This window comes from Myxocyprinus asiaticus, chromosome 17, assembly GCF_019703515.2.
Source record: "Myxocyprinus asiaticus isolate MX2 ecotype Aquarium Trade chromosome 17, UBuf_Myxa_2, whole genome shotgun sequence".
Taxonomy (NCBI): domain Eukaryota; kingdom Metazoa; phylum Chordata; class Actinopteri; order Cypriniformes; family Catostomidae; genus Myxocyprinus; species Myxocyprinus asiaticus.
The window spans coordinates 45,907,996-45,930,641 of NC_059360.1; the positions used below are offsets into that span (position 1 = coordinate 45,907,996).

General features: G+C 36.6%; 1 protein-coding gene across 3 annotated transcripts; it reads right to left on the bottom strand.

Annotated features, from left to right (window-relative positions):
- Positions 1 to 600: 600 nt before the first annotated feature.
- LOC127455324 (zinc finger protein 513-like) lies at positions 601 to 22,646 on the bottom strand. 3 transcript variants are annotated; one of them, XM_051723119.1, is made up of 6 exons: positions 22,500 to 22,646; positions 22,004 to 22,174; positions 16,956 to 17,084; positions 12,990 to 13,076; positions 12,128 to 12,844; positions 601 to 5,789 (listed from the first exon to the last, which is right to left on the bottom strand). In XM_051723119.1, exons 2-6 carry the CDS (start codon positions 22,041 to 22,043, stop codon positions 5,026 to 5,028), a joined length of 1,737 nt encoding a protein of 578 aa, XP_051579079.1. In that variant the 5' UTR covers positions 22,044 to 22,174; positions 22,500 to 22,646; the 3' UTR covers positions 601 to 5,025. The 3 variants fall into 3 exon arrangements, with proteins under 3 accessions (XP_051579079.1, XP_051579078.1, XP_051579080.1); XM_051723118.1 differs by having other exon boundaries at positions 22,004 to 22,646; XM_051723120.1 differs by lacking the exon at positions 12,990 to 13,076 and having other exon boundaries at positions 22,004 to 22,646.

Below are 22,646 nucleotides of genomic sequence, written 5' to 3' on the forward strand. Positions count from 1 at the left end.
ATTTGCCCCTTCTGAAACACAGTAACATCTTGTCCACGACCACGGGATACGTCTTCTGACATGGTTGTTTAAGGGTGTTTTCACACCTAGTTCATTTGAGCACTCCAAGCGTTCTCAGAGCAGTATAACGTGTATATGTGAACAACCCCAAGTGGTCTCAGACCCCCCTAAAAGGACCCAAAATCGAACTGTACTCGAATTTAGTACAGTTCATTTGTGGGTCCTTTTGTGGTTCGATTGATTTGTGCGATGTGAAAGCGAAGAGGTACCAGTCTGTTTTGCATTTTATGACATAAGTACCTCGTGGCTTGTTATACATAGCTGCATTACATACTTCATATTCCAGTCACAATTTACTGTCCACATATGGGAATTTTAATCGCATATAGATATACCATGACAACGTGTTTTTTGTCTCATATTCCGTTCTTGTATTTTTTGAGCACATAAAATGAACAGACCGGCCATATTCAGAGCAGAGCAGCATGTTAAGATGAACCGTTTTAAAGTGCTCTGGTGGGTGTACCATCTACGGAGGTTCACGCCAAACTCCCACGAAAACGCAAGGATTTTTATGGTTTCAGTTTAATTTTATTTGCGTAATGGCAAATGTTCTTGGCTCATACACACAATGTAAATGACATGCAGGAGACACGTGCATGCTCCATTACTCTCGAGAGGATAGATAAAGAAACATATTTTCAAATGCACATAGAATTTCAAATGTTTTCCTTCATGTGAAATAAGGGCTTGTAGGTTTTATCAGAGAGCCTTAACATGACGTGAGAGAGTGAAGAATTTATGACAGAAATACAGTATACATTATTACTATTGCAGAATGTTATATAATTGGCAGTGTTGTCTGGGTTTCATGAATGATAGAACATATAAAATATTACTTTTTATGTAATTCCATCCCTGTGCAATAATGTTTCATTAAGAGCGTTTCATCTGGAAAGCATCGCATTCTAATCAACATCTGATCAACATCTTGAAAAGAGCTGATTTACATAAGCTACATTCTACATTGGACATCTGCTGAATGTCTTTTTGACATTCGCGATGAAACGTACTGCAGATGAGCAAACAATCTAAAAAATACGAGTCTTCCAGATGAAAGCACACACATAAAATAGACGATTTTATGAACTATTCCTTACAAATAAACCCAAACTGAAATAATCATGGTTAATAACAGATAGAAAAGGATTCTAGAGTTAAAATATTTCTAGACACTATTGAGAGAGGCGCTGTATTTGATTTTTGATGGGAATGAAAACGAGGCTGTGAGGCAGGCAACCGCTGTATAAAGCTTCTAGATCACATCTAATTTTCACAACTCTACTGATGTTATGTCTTTCAATGATTTGTCAGCTAACCGTTCAACACCAGTGTAAACAGAGACTGTAGTCTATCCCTCACAGCCTCGTCATTCCCGCCAAAAATCAAATATGGCGCTACTCTGAATGAGGCCTGAGATTAACATGATGTAAAGACAGATAACTCCATGTACATTTTTGATGTGCTAATAACAGTGACATTGAGAGAGAAATCTCCTTCTTGCCCTTCAAAGACATGAAGAACCAATCAGGACACTCGTCTCTCCTCGAAAACACGTCTTAGTTGCTGGTAAAACGGAACCAAGTCAGGTGTTTCAGAGAGGTTTGGTCCCTTTCAACCAGCTACTGCGACGTGAATTCAGCCAGCAAGACGAAACATCACTTAGAATACACATTACAAGTGCAACAAACAGGTGGGTTGCTTCTAAAATGACAATATTATCTGAAATGTGCTCACTGCATGACTGATCCATATTTTACCTATATCACAAAGACATTCTTCATCCACTGGTGTACATATTGTCAATCATATTTCACATCACTATTAAAAGATTTCCTTTTGAAGTCTCTCTTTAAAAGCTCTATTCTGCTCCCTACAGGACATAACTGGTACATGCTTTTGTAAGGTGAAGAAAAAGTCAACAAATCAGCTGGTCTTATTGTACCATCTGTTATTACAAATGTCTTGAGACTCTTTTTAATAAAAAGGCTAAAAACATCTTTATTATGAAAACCAAAGGCCACTTGACAGTTCAACAATTTGTGTACAAATATCAGAAAGCTAATGAAACCCACAAAACAATACAGTACATAAATAGTCATATTACATCATATGGCCAACCAAATATCATGCAATTCAGTGCTATGCATGTAACTGATTTATTCCCTGATTGCACTGAACTCTATGTTCTTGAAGTTTATATTTCAGAAGGACTGTGCCAGTTGTGTAACAGAATTAAATCTGACCAATCAGTATCGAAACGACAATGTGTACAATGATATAAATGTTTTTTTTTTAATGTGATCTATTAACAAAAATGCTCTTGAAACACACTGCTCACGTCTGTTTTAATAAAGAGTCTAATTTCAAAGTGTGGTCCCTGTCTACCTTTTTCTCATGAACTGGTTTTGCACATCTGAAAGAAAAAAAACCCAAATAGGATTCTTCACACAACCAAATGTGTTGTGTGAGGTTACATTTTCAAGGAGAAAATTTCACAGTAGATATCACACTTTAATCTGAATTAAACTGTAGGACATTTCAATTAAAAGTCAAACAGAAGACACTCGCACACACACGCACCACATAAGGGTGAATCTCGTGACATAAGCAGGTCATATTTCACCCCAAACACGAGACAGAATTACGAAATTATATTTTGCATAATGAAAATGAAGCTGTTTTTTTGGGCCATTATTTACTTTACATTTTGACACTATTTTCATGACAAATAAGCAGGTTAACCCCACATTCTCTTTATCATAATGTTAAGAGAGAAAAAAAAATCTTATTACTGTAATAACATAAAAAATAACAAAAATCATACTGTCTGGACACTATTCTTTTTTAAATCAAAATCAGCATAAATACATTCTGTATAACAAAATCTGCCATGATAAGAATGTGGTTTTTTTCATTGCATTGAGAATTTTGACATACAATGTCTTAATAAAAAATCATAAAGGTCCTATAGACAGGCTTCATTATCTCAATGCAAAATTATTTGGGGCTGAAATATAACCTGGACATGTACTTGACCGTTTTAAAGTTATAATAATATTAAGATTCACCTATAATTATCCCTCAATAATGCCCTTGAAAAACAGTAAGTGTGCTGGGAGCAAACGAGACCCCTGTATCAGTGCAGCATTTTACAGTGGCACCCGGAAATTCCTATTTAGTTATTGAGGGAATGAGGCACATCACCTCCCCAATAAAAGGCAACATCATTGAGATATTGTGCATAAGTTAACATAGCAGCCAGCAGACATGTTCAGTGTAATCAAATCTCTAAGCATACAGAACAAAAAACAAACTACAGCTGCTGTATCAGCCTGGACAAGGGCGGTTCATTGAATTTATTGCAGTTTTCTCTTTCATTCAGAAAATCAATGAGAACCCATGACAGCAGAGGAGTGAATTTCACCTTTCAAGAACATTTCCAAGTAATATTTCACCCCAAAGTCAAAAAAAGAAAGACATTTAGCATATGTTTGGCATTATTTCCATGAAAATTAAGCACATTTCCCTCCTACAACTCTCATTGCCACAAATAATCTTGTTCTCATTACTGTTATGCCAAAAAATTATCTATCATTTAAACTGAAAATGATTTGTAGACCATACTAGTATTTGTTATAAAGCCTAAAATTCATACCGCTTTAAATAAAAAACATTGTATTGCAGTGCTTTTTAAAAAAAAAATGTAATATGAATCATATAAAAAAATAAAATAAAATGTCCCGAATCATTTCGATAATGAGAATATGTGGGGAACATGTGCTTAATAGTCATAAAGGGCCGACTGTACTGTAAAATATAAAAAATTATATATATATATATATATATATATATATTACATTGTTAAATATTTCCTGGTGGTATTTGTTGTAATATCTTTAATTTATGCTGATTTTTGTGATAATTGTATTACAGTAACTTTTTATAATTAAAAATAACTGCTTCAAAACGTCCGGACACATTATGGTTCTATGAATTTAAGGGGAAAATCTGATTAACTGTCATAAAGCAAGCACATTTCCTGTGAATTATTATTATTATTATAATAATGTAAAAAAACAAATCAATTCTCATTACTGTAATCTAAAAATAAATGAATAAATTGTGAAGTATTTCATGACAGTATTTCTTTTAGTGACTTTTTTATTGTTTTTGCAATTGAATATAATAGGAATTACAAAAAACTGACTCAAAACTTACAGGCACATCACGATTATGAGAATTTTTTATGGAAAAGTGCTTAATTGTCAAAGTAAGCATATTCCCCCCCCCCAAATTCATATTACTATAATGTAAAAAATCTAATTCTAATTACTGTAATCAGAAAAAAAAAAAAAAAAATGTAAAAAAGACTTAAATTGTGAAGTATATTATGATCCCATTTATTGTACTACCTTTAATTTATTCTGTTTATAAAATAATAAAAATATTGTATTCCAGTACAGGAATTAAAAAAAATGTCCGATTATGAGAATTTCTGGAGAAAATGTGCTTAACTGTCATGTAAAAAAAATAAATAAATCCTTGTATTACAGTAATACAGTAAAAAAAATATTATATTGGAGTATTAAAAGTCTAGTGAGAATAACACAAAATCAGACCTCAAAGGTAAAATGTTTGGGGGAAAATGTGGTTAATTGTCATGAAATTAGTCACAATGCAAAAAACTCTTAATGGCTCTAGCTTCATTTTATTCATGCAAAATGTAATTTAATATAAACTTTTGATTTGGGGGTGAAATGTAACCTGAACATGCTTTGTGAGATTCGCCCAAAGGTGCATAATTTGTCTCTATGAAATTTATTTGAGATGACCGTTTCTGAGAGACTTTTATATTGAAAACAGCTGCTGTAAACAGTGGTATACACTAAAACATAAAATAACCCAATGTGGTTTGCCATATGGATTTCTCAGATAATAAGGCAACTGGAGTTAGACATCAAACTACATCTCTCCTTCCTCCTCTTCTTCCTCTTTCTCTGCCAGCTGCATTTTGATCCACCCTTCCGCCGAGTGGCCGTGCTTTTTTTGGTGCCGTTTGTAATTGTCCCAGTGGCCTGTTGTGTAACCGCAATCCTGGCACTTGAAGGGCTTCTCGCCAGTGTGTCGCAGCATGTGCCGTTTCAAGTTCATACTCTGGTTGCAGCTGTAACTGCACACGGTGCATTGGAACGGTTTCGCACCCGAGTGGATGCGCTCGTGCCGTTTCAGATTCGCCAAATTGCCGCAAGCGTAGTCGCACACCCGGCATTTGTAAGGCTTTTCTCCCGTGTGCACGCGGTGGTGCCGTTTGAGGTTGTCGAAGTGGGCGGACGCGTAGTTGCATTGCGGGCACTTGTAGGGTTTTTCGCCACTGTGTGTCTTCATGTGCCGGGCGAGATGGTTGGGGTACTGCGTGACGAACGGGCATGTGGTACAGGAGTAAAGCTTGTCGTCTTTTTCCGGGCTGTTGGGGGAGGTTTTTGACAGCATGTCGACTGTGCATTTGTTGCAGATTTGCACCGCAGCCCCCTCCTCGTCCTCTAGCACAAGGCCACAAATGCGACACGTGAAGGGGAACAGCAGCTCGGGTAAAGGGTCTGACTCTTGGGCCATGCCCTTAGTGTCCAGCAGGGTGGTGGGGTGACGATCCGTTCGCAGGGTGTTGTAGCTTTGGAGGAGGTCAGGATCAGTGTTGATGTGCAGAGTAAGGCCAGGAACTACAGACTCTAAAAGACAAAGGGGAAAAAAATGTGAAGCACATGCTCTCTTCCTCTTTAAAGGGAATTCAGTTTTAGGAACCCAACAGTTTCTACTTCCCTTTATGCTACACTCCACTTCCTCTTTTGGTTTGCAACATGAAGGACTCAAAGTACCAAGAGGAAATGACAGCAAGCCATCCAAAGTTCTGATAGGAACAAGTGTTTCTTTGTTAACTTTGAAATATCTAAACCACATCAGACTACCAGAGATATTTCCAGCCCGATCTAATGAAAATAATGAGACTGTGTTTTATGACAATTATCACGGCAGTTCCGAAGTGAAATGTCCACTATGTGGCTCTAAAAGCGAGTTAAATGTTCTCCCAAACAGATGAGGTTTTTAAATGCTCTATCAAGTTTTAAATAAACAAAACCGACCTCCCTACCCTAAACCTAAACCTAACCGATAGTGTCATAAAAAGCAAATGTGAGATAAAAAACACAACCACATAATTTTTTGGTGCTTCTATGACACTTTCAGCTCACATATCGACTTGCGTGCTCTTCAGGACTCATACCCCAGTCCTTTACATCAAGTTGAGCTACCGCACAATTTAATCACACTTGAACAAGCTTGTAAATGTAGTTGGTTATGTAATACAAATGTTAAAATAAGTCATGCACTATAGTAAGTGTTTCCATGTCAAGATAGCATTGTGGGAGGAACAGGGCAAGAAGTAAGTGTTTATGAACTGATAATCTACCATTTTACTCATGATTTATGTGAACATGAAAAAAAGTCATTGTTGTTGTAGCACTTCTAGTGTTCATTCACCAGGAAACTGTGGCAAAACCTACAATGAGCCACATAAAAATTATTTAGCAAAAATGTAGGTTTAATAAAGTGATTCTATGAGACCAGGTTGGATATTTCCAGTATTCTCTGGAAATCTGTATTTCTTTTTAGTACTAATGATTAAATTAATATAATAAAGAAAAGTGAAAAAAAAAAAAGGAAACTGCGGTTAAACAGTGGCCATTCACAAACCATTTTAATTCTGTAATGTAATGGATTTCCAAGCAAAACAGGGAATTCAATAAGAAAAAAATGTTGGGTGGGACTTTTATTCACCAGGAATTGATTGGATTGTGAAAAAGTGGCTGTTTCATACCAGAATGAAGCCAGACCTGAATGAGAGTTTGCAGTGGATTATGAAGGGTTTTTGACAGTAGGGCCCTATGAAATCAGTTTTTTTCCAAATTCCCTTTTATTTCTTCTGAATTCTGGGTTTTAAAGCTTAATAATATTTTATCATAAAAAACTGTCTAATCAAATTTATTCATAGAATTTTAATCAAATGAAAACAGAACAATTACTTTTCAACATACCATTGCATTATTTTTTATTAAATGAAAAGCATCTATACTGATCCTCACATCACAATCCAAAACCCCATAATTTGAGTTTTTTTGTTTTTATTTTATTTTTATTATTTTTTTATTTTTTGGTCAAATACAGTGCTGCACAGTAGAGCATCACAGTAATAATAAAAGCAGTGATGAAACTCTTGCTTGAGATATTGCTTTAATAAAATGTCATTATTATTTATATTCTATAGGGATGGGACAATATGGTTATCTCACGATGCAATATAATCTCAATTCGATATAATAACACTTAAAATTATAAAATAGACATTTTTTTATTTTCTGAAAAAAATGTTTGAGCAAAATACACAATATAATTTCTCATCAAAATAAAGTTATTTAATACATATTAGAAACGCTCAAAGTTTAAATAATAAGAGTTTCCCTATAAGAAAAATCACAAACAAATACGCTTTCAAAAATAGTGGGCTACATTCAGGCTGATCAGGTGCAGAACATGCAACAGAACTGAACAGAATATTTGAATATTTAATTTTTTTATAATTTGTTTGTCATCATTATTATAATCACATTTTAAATTCACCATTATAATAATTAATATTATATCATGAAATTGTATATATAATAATGATATGAGCCATCACGGTTTAAAACAGGGTTGCAGCAGAGTTTTTAAAATCAAATTTAAGACTTTTTAAGACCTTTTTCAGACCTGAACAAATTAAATTGATACGGTCTCCCCATACCAAAACAAACCAACACAATCTCAAAATAATTTATCACATACTCTTACTTAAACAGGCAGGAGCACACATTCAGCATGGTCTTAAAACTGCTTATCAGTAAAACAGGCTAGGATATATGTTTAAAATACTCAAGACACATATATATCACATTAAAACTGGTTTATGTACCGTTATATAAATAGATACAAATTAGAGGTCGACCGATAATGGATTGTGCTGATTCGATAATGTGTTGGATAATTTGATTCATAGCGTGGAACTTTTAACTTTAAAGGCACTTTAACTTTAAAATACACCGGGGACTCTTATTTTGAAATGTTTGTGCTTCACTGCTTCCAGCTGCTCATTCAAATAAATAAGGGATATAAAATGTGCACTCCTACAATAATCTACAACATATTACAATATAAACAATTAAAAGTAAACATTGTCATATTTCATCAACACTACATCATCATCATCAACTAGGGCTGTCACGACTATGAAATTTGGCTGACGATTGTCAAACAAATAATTGCGATTATGACGATCAATTGTCTGTTTTAGGGCTTTCACAATTATTGTCATAAGTTGTGCTTTTTTTCTGCATGTGTGCATCATACACCTTAAGAAGTCATTTTTACATATTTAACTTGAAATATATAAATCAAATATGATAAACTATGATTTCCTTTTAAGGCTTTAAAAACTTATGAATGACATGACATTTTTTTTTTTAAATATACAAATATTTCTCAATACTTAAAATATGTCTCTTGTTTTGGTCAATCTTACATTTACACTTGTTTTTTAACTCATATTTTATAATTTACTTTTGAGCACAACTGTATATATAATTTTATATATATTTTATATTATATTTTCATAATATTATGTAATAGTAAAATATTTGTTGTACTTTTACACGTTATTTTAATGCTCTGGTTAAACCCACGAGCCCTTATTTCTCATGAAGCAAAACCTTTGAGATTTTGTTTCATAATTTTATCAGTCCACAGAAATAGAGTAAGCATGCATCTCCTCCCGTTTGTCACTACGTGTATGAACTAGGAACATTTACCATTACAAGATTGTTTAAAGTCAGAGCGCTTTGCGTTCACTATCAAAGTGAGTTTGGCACGAGCCTCTGCTGACAGCGCACACATCAGAGACAGAGTGCTTCACGTGCTCTTCAGGACAGGAGCTGGTTGACCTCCGCAGTGCAGTTCAGTGACGTTCAGACTCAACTGAATGACACACAAACGTGCCATTCATGGCATTTACGTATACAGTATATTCACTTAAAATTCCCTTTTTTGGGCATTAAAATATGATTGGAATTTAAATGCCCAATAATCGCGGTTTTCTCAAATAACCGCGGTTAGATCAAATAACCACTATCAGACAGTTAATTCATAATCGCAACAGGCCTATCATCAACAGTTGATCATTAGCTATTGCTTGTCATAAATTTCCGATATGGCTTAATGTTAACAAACTGCTCTGCAACAGCTGAAAACACTCACAAGTCCCCGCGAGCTTGGAGAAAATACAACAGTGCCACGTTTTCACTTTGAAGGACGCAGCGCATGCATTTATTTAAATCATATTCTTTTGAAGTTTGATAATCACATTAGGTCATATCACAATTCCTGTCTTTCTGCCCCAAATTTAAGACCTTTTTAAATAAAAAATTAAGACTTTTGTTGTATCATTTAAGATATTTAAGACTTTTTACAACCTTAATTTTTGGAAAACTGAATTTAAGACATTTTAAGAATTTAACCCTTTGAAATAATGTGTACGATTTACAAGTAAAAACATTGAGTTTACATTCATTTCCATAAGAAATGCTACAAAAGTTACTGTCGCTTTAAGAGTTCAAGAGCGCCTCACAGTGTTCCGGTTTAGCGAACATCACAGGGCTCCAGACTGTGAGTAAAATGGTCAAAAATGCGACCAAAAATAATTGATTGCGACAATAACTTAAAACCTAGTCGCCACTGGCAACAGTCGGGTTGTGTGCGTTCATATGCAGTTTCGTCATATATGATCTTGTGAGTTATTAAATACATCTGTAGAGCACCAGTGTGTCTCGCGCCACTTTTCACCCATTCTGTTTCTGAGGAGCTCGCTGCACCGCACGCAACAACAAACCCAGAGTGAGAGAGTTGTGAACAAATGACTCTTTTGAACTGGATCTTTTTCATGAATCACCCAAAAAGAACTGAGGTCTTGAACTCAGGAGCTCAGATTAGCAGTTTGAATCAGATTCACTTTCTCAGCAAGTCAGCCGTCAGTGAGCTCACAACTGGGAGTGCAGACATTTCAAAATAAGAGTCCCATGTGTATTTCGGGCTTCTTTATAATTAAAAGTCCCGTATTGTGTACCAGTTTTTTTCTTCTTCTGGTAATTATTAATTGGGATTGGAGTGGCACAATAAACTGCCTCTGGGATTTCATTCAATTTGCACTCTTGTAGTCGCTGTGTCATCTGATAACAGTAAACAAAGACTAAGGCAATACTGTAAAACAATTACAATTTTATATACAGTGGTGTGAAAAAGTGTTTGCCCCCTTCCTGATTTCTTATTTTTTTGCATGTTTGTCACACTTAAGTGTTTCAGATCATCAAACAAGTTTAAATATTATTCAAAGATAACACAAGTAAACACAAAATGCAGTTTTTAAATGAAGGTTGTTACTATTAAGGGAAAACAAAATCCAAACCTACATGGCCCTGTAGGTTTTTTCACATCACTGTGTGTGTGTGTGTGTGTGTGTGTGTATATATATATATATATATATATATATATATATATATATATATATATATATATATATATATATGAGATCAAGCTTTTGACAACTGAGGGACTATTACACAAGGTGCAAACTTTCATTGATGCTCAAGAATAACAACAAACTACTATATGCATACTATACTTTCTGTAAATATCTGTAATGTAGATTCTGAAGAGCAGTACTAAATAAAATAAAAATCTTTTATCTCTTATATTTGTATAAATTATGAAATGGGTGTGAACATTTATGAGACAAAAGGGGATGCAAACTTATCTTCTCAACTATATATTCTGTTTATTAAACCTTCGATTAATGGGTTATCAGCGGACTTTTCTTTGGCTTTCTATCTTGTTTCTGAACAGCTAAATCTAAATTGAGCAATTCTGTGATTTGGCGACTAAAAACAGCCATTTGTCTCCTTAATGTTTCAGTTTAAGATCGCATCATCTTTGATGGACCCACATTACACGGAGGAAACGATCCGCTTTAATCTCAAGCACTTTTCATCAAAACAAGGTGATTTTCCAGGTATTCCAGTACTTACATTTCTAAAAGCTAAATTCAAGCACTTTAGGGACCTTGTGTGAACCCTGTAAACAATGTAGAAAAAAGTGCAGTAGGGGTAAAATCAAGCGATAGAGAGATTATGATGTCTGATGTGTCATTTCATTTATGATCACATGGACAGAAAACAATGTTGCAAATTTTGAAATATCGAGTTGGTTCGATATAGATTCGTCATTTTTTTTGGTTCGCAATATATAGAAATTCGATATATTGTCCCATCCCTAATATTTTATTATCATTATTTTTATTACTACTACTGCTACATTGAATATTACATTTTACTATACAGAAGTAGCATTTTTTTTGTTACATTTTCTTTTTCAATTTCGCACATTAATTTAAATGGAGCTTTTCTTTTGCCGTTTTGGTGGAAAACCGGATGTTTCCTTTATTGCCATTTGCCATTATAGCTGTAACTTTTAATACATTACCAAACACGCATTTAGCATGCAGTATGCAATAGTTAAATGTGCTGTAAGCGATTTTTTTTTTTTTTTCATGGAAAGGTATGCAAGAAATGTTTATACTCTCTGAAAGATATAACTGAAATAAGTGTCATGAGATATCTCACCGGTCTCTACGACAGCACTAGGCTCTGTAAACAGCAAACAAATATGTGTTCACGGACCGCTATCTCTGACGATTTCTGCCTGTCAATCATTTTGCACGTTCTCATAGTGTTGCAGCAAATTATTGAGGCTTAATGCCATATTCTGATTCATAATTTTTCAGTTGAGGGTGCTATTTTTCTACTGTTGTGCTCGTTTCCGTGGTGGAGGAAGTCATAATATTTTGATGAAATTTCTTCTAAAAAAAATGTGCACAATAAGACCTGAAACGTATTAAAAATGGTGACTTTAAAATGTATTAATCAAATACCTTCTGTTAAGTCTGTAGATTTCTTCAGCTTGTGGCTCACTGTGTGTTTCTTTAGCGAGTTGCTGCTGTTCGCACGGAAGTCGCACTGACTGCAGTTGAGTGATTTTTCCTGAGTATGCATGCGCTGGTGCCTCTTCAGGTTACCCAGGGAATTGCACGCAAACGTGCAGAACTCGCATTTGAACGGCTTCTCGCCCGTGTGTGTGCGCACATGCCGCTGCAGGTTGACCAGCTGAGCGGAGGCATACGCACAGTGCTGGCACTGGTACGGTTTCTCGCCGTTGTGCGTTTTCATGTGCCGTTTCAAGTGATTGGAGTAGCGCGAGGTGAAACTGCACAGTTTGCACGAGTAGGTCTTACAAGCGTTTCCATTCGACGTTGATCTGCCTCGATTGGCTTTTCCTTGCGTGGTATCAGTGGGGTGGGCCTCTTCTAACGGTCTATCTTGGCGGTCTGCGTCTCCTCCCTCGGCCCCACACTGGAGACAGTACAGGCCGGTGAGATCCAGTGCCCCGCTCAAGGGGTCGCCCAGGAGCTGGCCGCACTGCCTACAGGAGAGGTAGTGGGCGAAGGCAGCATCTGGGCTTATCTCTTCACGCTCACTCTCCGTGTCTCGAGGGTCCTCGAAATCGCTCTCCATGCCGAGGCGGTTGTAGCCGGAACAGTCCTCGTCGCTGAAGCTGTACGCCGGCATCCCCATATCAGCAGCGACTGAGTCTATTTAGGAATAACACATTAGAATGCCAAATAATGCCTTCAGTATAGGTAATTAAAAAGCGGACAGTCTAAGCAGCAACAAGTTCATCAGAACTTAAATAATCAGTTCACCCCAAAAATGAAAATTATCTCATCATTTACTCACCTTCATGCCATCCCAGATGTGTATGGCTTTTTTTCTTCAGCTGAACACAAAAGCTCTGTAGGTGCATACAATGCAAGTCAACAGGGTCTAAAAGTAATCCATACAACTCCAGTTGTTAAATCCATGTCTTTGGAAGCAATATAGGTGTGGGTGAGAAACAGATCAATATTTAGGTCCTTTTTTTTTTTTACTATAAATCTACTTTCACACAGCCCTCCTATGCGTGTTTACGAGAGTTCTTCTCCTGTTTTTTTGACGATTCTAATTCTTCCCTCCTTTTTTTTTTTTCTCTCCTCCCTGCCCAGTAGATGGTGATATGCACAATAGTATTGAACGGAATACCAGTACTAATGAAATATTGCGACACCCAAAAATTAAAAATGGTACGATATCATCTTGTTTCTAATTTCGGTACTTTACTACACTATGTTGCTGCTATTAGCAAAATTTTATGGTATGTGTCATTTTTTTGGGATGAAATCAATGACAATTTGACAATTAATCAAATTCAAATCTTGAAATGGCCAAGTGTGATTATTCAACAGCAAAAGTACATCATTTAATTATAAATATACAGTCTGCATGCACTGCACGCTTCAGAATGGACGAAAGGTGCCGTTCTGCCCTCTGTCATCTACTATCAACATTCAAAAACAGGAAAAACTCAAACGTCCATAAAAATAAAAAATTTGCCAAACTAAAAGCTCTGTTCAACTGGATGTGTGAGATTTTACTATAGTAAAACAAATTTAATATTCAAAGTAGTAGCAATAATACTACTAATACCTACAATTTAATATTAAATGTTTGTATTATTATTATTTTAATTATTATTATATGTAAGCGATATCACAAAAGGAAGTGTACTGAATATCAGCATGCTGTGATTCAGCAGTATTAGCCTTGTGCCACAAGTAATCAGATTTTTTTTTTTAATGAATGTTTTCATGTTTTCAATGTTTAATACTGGGAAGCTCGTTTGTGCAGCATTTTATTTGACCAAAAATAAAATAGCTATTTTTGTTGGCAATTAATTGTATTTTAATTTCATTAACCCTTTATGTATTCATTTGATTAAACATTGTTTTGATAATTAAATTTAATTAAAACTTAACATGGAATCCAGAAAATGATATACGGAAAACGCAGAATTTGTAACTGCAAAACTTTATGCAGTTCTTTTAAACAAGTAATTTTCTGTGTAATTACATCAGAAATATGAGGCTTTTTATTTGATGGATATTTACAGTAAAAAAAAAAAAGGACTTAAATACTGATCTGTTTCCCACCCACACCTATCATATCGGTTCTGAAGATATAGATTTAACCACTAGAGTCGTATGGATTACTTTTATGCTGACTTAATGTGCTCTTTTGATCTTCAAAGTTTTGAACCCTATTGACTTGCATTGTATGGACCTACAGAGCTGAAATATTCTAAAACTCTTTGTGTTCAGCAGAAGAAAGAAAGTCATACAGATATGAGATAGCATGAGGGTGAGTACATGATTAGAGAATTAACATTTTTGGGTGAACTAGTCCTTTAAATCAGTGTTTCTGGAGACTCCATAGCCTCCAGTCAGTATCGCAAAATAAACTCTTTCAGGGTGATACTAGAGTCACAACAACCACCAGCCGGCTTTACGCTATGCCTTATATACTAACCATAAAGTTATGGTAAGTTTTCACAAGATATTTATACAGGAAACATGGTTGCCCATGTTAACATGGGACATTGGTTTGAATGGGAACTGGCGATTACACTCAGAGTTGTAAATCACATGATGAATTCTTTCATTTGCAACACTAAAGCATCATATGCTGATATGTGTCAATAATATACTTTCAATTGCTTTTATTTCTTTATATGAATAATGGCTTGATGAACTAATAGTTTGAGTAACTTTCTCTAACAAAGTGTGTGAATAATTATAGTTGGGATACTGGTCCAGTGGCAAGTCATGTTGGCTGTAAACATAGCCAGTAATTAGAGTATACTCTATTGAATTTTCTGAGAATGGTTGAATTACTGAGAAAAACATTTTCTAAATTTTACAGGCTTTTTAAAATTGTACTTGCTCTCCACCAAAAACATTGCACTGTTCTGAAAGATCATCTTTTGGCAGTGTCATGGGTAGTCAAACATATGACATTGTCATGCACAGAACATTTGAAAAATAAAAGATGCTATTATAACATTTTAAATAAAAATGCAGGTACTAACAGGGAATTGAACCCAGGTCCGTATGCATGGTTAGCAAACACACTATCCCTAGACCAACAGACCATCTATGTGAACAGTAACAATTGCTTTATCAGCTTTATCAAGCTATTGTTTTTTTATGAGAAGTAATTTAAGAGTATATGCCTATTATTGACACATATATGCCTATGATGCTTTAGTGTTGCAAATAAGACTTCCACATGCGATTTACTACTCGCCAGTTCCCATTCAAACCAATGTCCCACGTTAACATGGGCAACCATGTTACCCTGTGAAACCATGGTAAAATCGCTCTTAAACTGTGTCAAATTCACTGGAACAGACATCGATCATACAAAGCGGGTTCATAACGATACCAGCATTTTTTTTATGATGTGCAAAACACCTTTTCTTAAATGCAAGTAAAATTATTCACGTGCACATCCCCAGTTAACGTGATCCCCAGTTGATCTATAACACTGAGAAAGAGCCTTAACTTAGCAGCAGATCTACTTATATTTACTAGGGATGTTCCGATACTGGTATCGGGTCCTAAAAAGCACTCATGTACTTGTTCTCGTGCTCGTAAAAATGCTCAGATACCAAACACTGATACCATGTGACATAAGAATGGCATTAACATGACGTAACAAAGGCGTAAACATTCAGCGCACTAATTTAAATCACGTTATGTCCCAGTGAGATTATTTAACCACAAAAGCTGTGATTTAATGAGATAAATATATGGTGTGCTACGTGCTTCAAATGTGAGTGCTTATGTGTGTGTGGAGCCAGTGTTGTGCTGACATAAAGACACAAAGTGTTCATACACGGAAAACACCATCATGAGCATCGTACGCTCTGTTTGTAGCAGATGAACAGAGCACAAACACTTCGTAGTGCAAGGCACATACAGACTACATATTTGTATAACTAAATAGCCTTTTGCGGTTTAATAATCACTTTGAATAATGTAGCAACCGGCTTTTCCAGTTTGAGAAGCTACCGTCATAACTACACAGAAACACTTCAAAATAAAATCTCAATTTAATGGGAAAAATGTATGACAGAAATAGATCACTACTGTATAGTTATGTAATATTCACTGTAATATTACTACTAATAAATCCATAGTAATTGTATTATATTTAAGCAATATTTCACATCTATGATGCTCTGTTATGTAGCACTTTATTTGACAAATATATCTCCAATGTTGTATTTTGGATTGTGCTGTGAGGTTCTGTATAAAAGCACTTTATTTGATAAAAATACTATAATAATAATTTTATTTATTTATCACACATTATACATTTGCATATATATACAGTGAAATTCTTTTTTTTTCACATATCCCAGCTAGGCTGGGGTCAGAGTGCAGGGTCAGCCATGATGCGGCGCCCCTGGAGCAGATAGGGTCAAGGGCCTTGCTCAAGGGCCCAACAGTGGCATCTTGGCGGTGCTGGGGCTTGAACCCCTGACCTTCTGATCAGTAACCCAGAGCCTTAACTGCTGAGCCACCACTGCCCTCTACTACAGTAATATGTTGAGAATTAATTGTTATACTGTATTTCATTTGATGAAAGTTTTAATGAATGTTTTTATTTAAGCACCATTTTGAAAAAAAAAAAAACAGGTATCGGACTCGGTATCGGCGAATACCAAAAATAAAAAAGTATCTGTACTCGTACTCAAAAAATGGTATCGGGACATCCCTAATATTTACATTCATGCAACATATGCTTTAATTCAAATTCACTAACCTGAATCCCTTTCAAAACCGACGATCCTATAGTCATTTTCTCCGAAGCCCAGGTCTTGTCCAAGGAGGAAATCGCTCTCCAAGACCAGGTTTTCCTGATCGCCAGCCGTAACACCATCTTCAGCGCCAACTGTGAACCCAATAGAACAATATTACAGTCATACAATCTAACAGATTCTACGATATATCCTTAATATGCTTATCTAAACATCTGATGACCATTAGAGGTTTGTTTAAATCATCCTAATTATGAGAAATGTTAATAGTAATGACTGCCATAAACACCTCAAAAGTAGTTCATCTGAATAATTATGCTCGTCATTTGAACAGGGATCAGCCAGTGATGAGCAGAGTTATACAGAGTTAACACTACAGATCTGTGAGCTCTCAGAGAAGGAAAGGAACAAAACAGGAGTGAATGAATGAGGAAGGAACAGTGGAGAGAATCCAGATAAATGCAAAGTCAGGTCAGAGATGAGTCGACCCAAGCCCCGTGGCAGGAACGAGGGTCTGTCCAGAGGAAACAGAGTTAGGAAAGAATGACAACAGAAGAGGAGGAAGTCTATCTTGCTTTAGTAGTGAGATTAGAGGCATGTAACCAAGGGCGTAGCCAGAAAATTACTTTTGGGTGAGCCTCAATAAAAATGGATGGGCCAAGATTTCGGCCAATTTTTTATTTTTATTTACCAAATTTCCCTTAACAACAGAGAAGTGGCAGATTTAAACAGTCCTTGCACACTTTCAGAAATCAGAATTTATGCATTTTTTAAAAATGTTTTATATATACTGCTCTGGAAAAAATTAAGAGACCACTGCAAAATCATCAATTTCAACAGGTGTGTTTTTGAGTAAAATGACCATTTTTGTTTTATTCTATAAAGTACTGACAACATTTCTCCCAAAATTCCAAATAAAAATATTGTCATTTAGAGCATTTATTTGCAGAAAATGACAACTGGTCAAAATAACAAAAAAAGTGCAGTGTTTATCCAGATCATCACTGATGCTCCACCTGGTCGTCTAATGGTTAGACGGAGACCTGGAGAGGCCTACAAGCCACAATGTCTCGCACCCACTGTGAAATTTGGTGAAGGATCGGTGATGATCTGGGGGTGCTTCAGCAAGGCTGGAATCGGGCAGATTCGTCTTTGTGAAGGATGCATGAATCAAGCTACGTACAAGGTTATCTTGAAAGAAAACTTGTGTTTATTTCATTGTTTTACTTTGTTGAAGAGTGGTATTCATTGCTAGACTTGAGCTGTTTGTTTACTGTCTTGAACTCGCATTGTTTAAAGGTGTGTTGGTGTGTGCTATATTGTTTTGACTTGTCCCAGGTTATTCACTGCTAGATTTAGAGTTGGTTGTCCAGTGTTTGTAAAACTATCGTGGTTTTTAGTGTCTATAAACAGTGAATCTCTTGTTTTAGAGTATTATTTATTGCTAAAGTGCAGCATAATTTATTTGCTGTGTACGGAAGTCGCATTTGTACACGCACTTGTCACCTCGCGCGACCCTTCGTTTCAGTTGACCACGTGACTAGCTTTGTTGTGCTAAGTAGCATTAAGGCATGTCCTGCTTTTTTCACTGATCGGCTTGTTAACATCGTGTATATTTTACTTGAATGCTGATGCGGAAGTGGTAGCTCTCGTGTAAAGCCCTCCTCATGTGAAGACCTACTTGTATAAAAGACCAGCGGGTCTACCTGTGCGAGTCCACCGAGCAAGGACACGACAAGGTGCCACTCACCATAGCACTTAAATATCTTTTAATTGTATCTATTTTCTTATTTTCCTTCTATATTCTAACATGTCTACTTCACGAATAACACATGCCTTCAAGCACTTCCTTGTTATCTGTTACAGACCGTTTACACGATATCGATGCAAGACCAAACACAGCCCACACAATCTACGGCCAGTTTGCACTTTAGCACCTGCTCCGCTCTCTTTCTCAGTGGGACTCTGGAACTGCCAGTCAGCTGTGAACAAAGCTGACTTCATTCCAGCCTTTGCCACACAGTCCACCCGCAGCATCCTGGCACTGACAAAAACATAAATACGTCCAGAGGATACAGCAACACCTGCTGCTCTCTCCAACAACTTCTTCTCTCATACCCCGAGACACCGGTAGGGGTGGGGGAAAAGGTTTGCTTATTCATAACAACTGGAATTTTTCAACACACTATTCACTACGTAACAATACTAGTTTTGAATTCCATGCTATTACTACAATGCAACCCACAAAAATACATGTTGTTGTCATCTATCGCCCTCCAGGTCATCTGACAAACTTTCTTGAGGAGTTGGATGTCCTGCTGTCCTCCTTGCTGGAGGATGGTAGGCCACTTGTGGTTCTTGGTGATTTCAACATACACCAAGACAAGCCCCAGGTCACTGAACTGAATACTCTCCTGGCCTCATTTGACTTGGAAAGACTACAAACCACAGCAACTCACAGATCGGGCAACCAGCTGGACCTCATTTTTACACGTAACTGTACCAACTCAAATATTCTTGTTACTCCTCTACATGTCTCTGATCACTACTTTGCTCAATTCAACATGACTCTCCCATCTACATTAAAACAGACTCCACCTTTGGTTTCCTTTCGCCGTAACCTCCATTCTTTCACCCTCACGCCTTTGCACTGCTGTCTCTACCTCCCACACTAAATGTATATTCCACGCTTGATGTAAACACTGCCACAGACAAACTAAGCTTCATCCGTCCTGATTCTGCTGGACAATTCTGCAGCCTCTGACACAGTCAACCATCAGATCTTACTCTCTACCCTCTCCTCGCTGGGCATCACAGGAACTCTGCTTGACTGGTTTAAGTCCTATCTCTCAGGTAGGTCCTTCAAGGTAGCCTGGAGAGGTGAGGTATCCAAGCCACATCAGTTACTTAATGGGGTACCTCAGGGATCAGTGCTTGGGCCACTTCTCTTCTCTATATACACAACATCACTGGGACCCATCATTCAGGCACATGGTTTCTCTTACCACTGCTACGCTGATGACACACAACTCTACTTGTCTTTCCAGCCCAACGACACCACAGTGACTGATCGAATTTCAGCCTGCCTGGCAGACATCTCGGCCTGGATGAAGGAACACCACCTGCAACTCAACCCAGCCAAGACTGAACTTGTCTTTCCAGCAAACCCTGCTGTTGAACTCAACATCACTGTGCAGCTGGGTGCAACTACAGTAACACCTTCCAAAATGGTCAGAAATCTAGGGGTAACCATCAACAACAGACTAAATTTCACAGACCACATCTCAAAGACCACAAGATCATGTAGATTTACACTCTACATTATCAGGAAGATAAGACCCTTCCTCTCTGAACATGCCACACAACCGCTTGTCCAGTCACTTGTCATAACTAGACTGGACTACTGTAACGCTCTCATTGCAGGCCTCCCTGCATGTGCAATTAGACCCCTGCAAATGATCCAGAATGCAGCAGCACATCTAGTCTTTAATTAACAAAGAAAGCACATGTTACACCACTCCTTATCTCTCTCCACTGGCTGCCGGTTGATGCACGTATCAAATTCAAGGCTCTGATGCTGGCATACAGAACAGTCACTGGGTCTGCTCCAGCATACCTAAAATCATTTCAGCAGAGCTACGCGCCCACTAGAAGCCTGCGGTCGGCTAAGGAGTGTTGCCTTGTTGTACCAACACAAAGAGGCACCAAAACACTTTCCCGGACTTTCAGCTTCATCATACCACAATGGTGGAATGACCTTCTCAACTCCATCCGTGAAGCTGACTCACTCTCTGTCTTCAAAAAATGGCTAAAAACACATCTTTTCCATGAGCACTTAAACAGTCATTTAAAAAAATATATATATATATTGTTACACTTAATCTGTTTTGAACACTATTCTGATGCTAGTGAAACTTTGCAGTATGGCACTTTTCATACCACTGTCTCCTTAAGATGATTCGCTTTTGTTTTCCTCTTTTGTAAGTCGCTTTGGATAAAAGCGTCTGCCAAATGAATAAATGTAAAATGTAAATGGAAACCTTGCTTCCTTCTGCTCTGACAATGTTCCCCAACTCTGGGGCAGCGGGCCAGCCCAATCTCCAGACCTGAACCCCATTGAAAACCTCTGGAATGTGATCAAGAGGAAGATGGATGGACACAAGCCATCAAACAAAGCCAAGCTGCTTGAATTTTTGCGCCAGGAGTGGCATAAAGTCACCCAACAGCAATGTGAAAGACTGGTCGAGAGCATGCCAAGATGCATGAAAGCGGTGATTGAAAATCAGGGTTATTCCATCAAATATTGATTTCTGAACTCTTCCTAAGTTAAAACATTAGTATTGTGTTGTTTAAAAATGAATATGAACTTGTTTTCTTTGCATTATTCGAGGTCTGAAAACACGGCATCTTTTTTGTTATTTTGACCAGTTGTCATTTTCTGCAAATAAATGCTCTAAATGACAATATTTTTATTTGGAATTAGGGAGAAATGTGGTCATTAGTTTATAGAACGAAACAAAAATGTTCATTTTGCTCAAACACATACCCATAAACAGCAAATCCAGAGAAACTGATAATTTTGCAGTGGTCTCTTCATGTTTTCCAGAGCTGTATATATTTGAAGTCAAAGAATAATCCCTAATATTCTGGGTCTAATTTGGGAAGGAAAGACATTTTCAGAAACTTTCAGAAGCTATGTCAGGCAAAAAAATATATAAATAAAATAATAAAAAAATGACACAACTCAAACAGTCTGGTGGATTGTTTTCTCCATATTAAATATACAGCTGATCAATATTGGAAAAAAAAAGTTTGTAGAACCCCTGGAAAAAAATAAATAAAAGCCAGTAATGTCTTAATGAAATATTAATATCATTAGGCATAACCATCAAATAACCAGAGTTTTATCTTTTAATGATAATGGAATAAAGACAATAACACATATGTCAGCACTGAAATAAATGAATATCATAGGCAAATCCCCTGAATACTGTCAAACTGTGTTTTAAAGGAAATAAGCAGTGGAAATAGTCAAATAAAAATCCATACTTACATTTGACAGGTTGTGGATTGGACTGTTTTCTCCTGGGCATTTTTCTAAATGTGTCTGTTCATAATCAGCAGTTCCCTGTTGAGCTGATCTTCATCACCATCATCTTCCTCCTCATCTTCCTCTTCCGAACAAAGAGCGCCTCAAATCACTCATAAACACCGCATTAAACACCTGTAATGATTTATATCCATAAAAATCATATGCAACGATCCAAAACACAAAACAGGAAACTCCTGTTATTAATGCTGTTAGCATGAGCTAATATTTAATTATTGATCAAATATAAAGAGAAAACTGCCGACACGCTGTCAAATACTATTATATGACGTTCCCAACGCAAAAACGAATTGTGTTGCTTGTTATTAATCCACATCAATAACAATTAAAGATATTTAGCTGGTTAATTTGTGTTTCTCTTGTTATCAGTCGAAGGCTAACTAGCATGACCGGCCACAAAACATACAAAATAAAATAAAAGTCCAGTGTTTATAACCACCGGACAGCCAGCAGCGGGGATATCAGCATCTATCCATGAGAAATCATTTATCCATATGGATGGATATTCCTGTACAGTGTATCCATGTGTTGTTGTTGAAGTAAGTGTTTAAGTTTCACTGCAGCTGGAGTTGTTATGATGGGATGG

What these genes read in the sequence shown, in the direction of transcription:
- LOC127455324 (XM_051723119.1), bottom strand. Translation starts at nt 22,043, where the DNA reads ATGCCCAGGAGAAAACAGTCCAATCCACAACCTGTCAAAT. An exon ending in CAATCCACAACCTGTCAAAT is followed by an intron (nt 17,085 to 22,003) that starts GTAAGTATGGAT and finishes TTGGGTTCACAG; the next exon opens with TTGGCGCTGAAGATGGTGTT. An exon ending in ATCTACAGACTTAACAGAAG is followed by an intron (nt 5,790 to 12,127) that starts GTATTTGATTAA and finishes TTTGTCTTTTAG; the next exon opens with AGTCTGTAGTTCCTGGCCTT.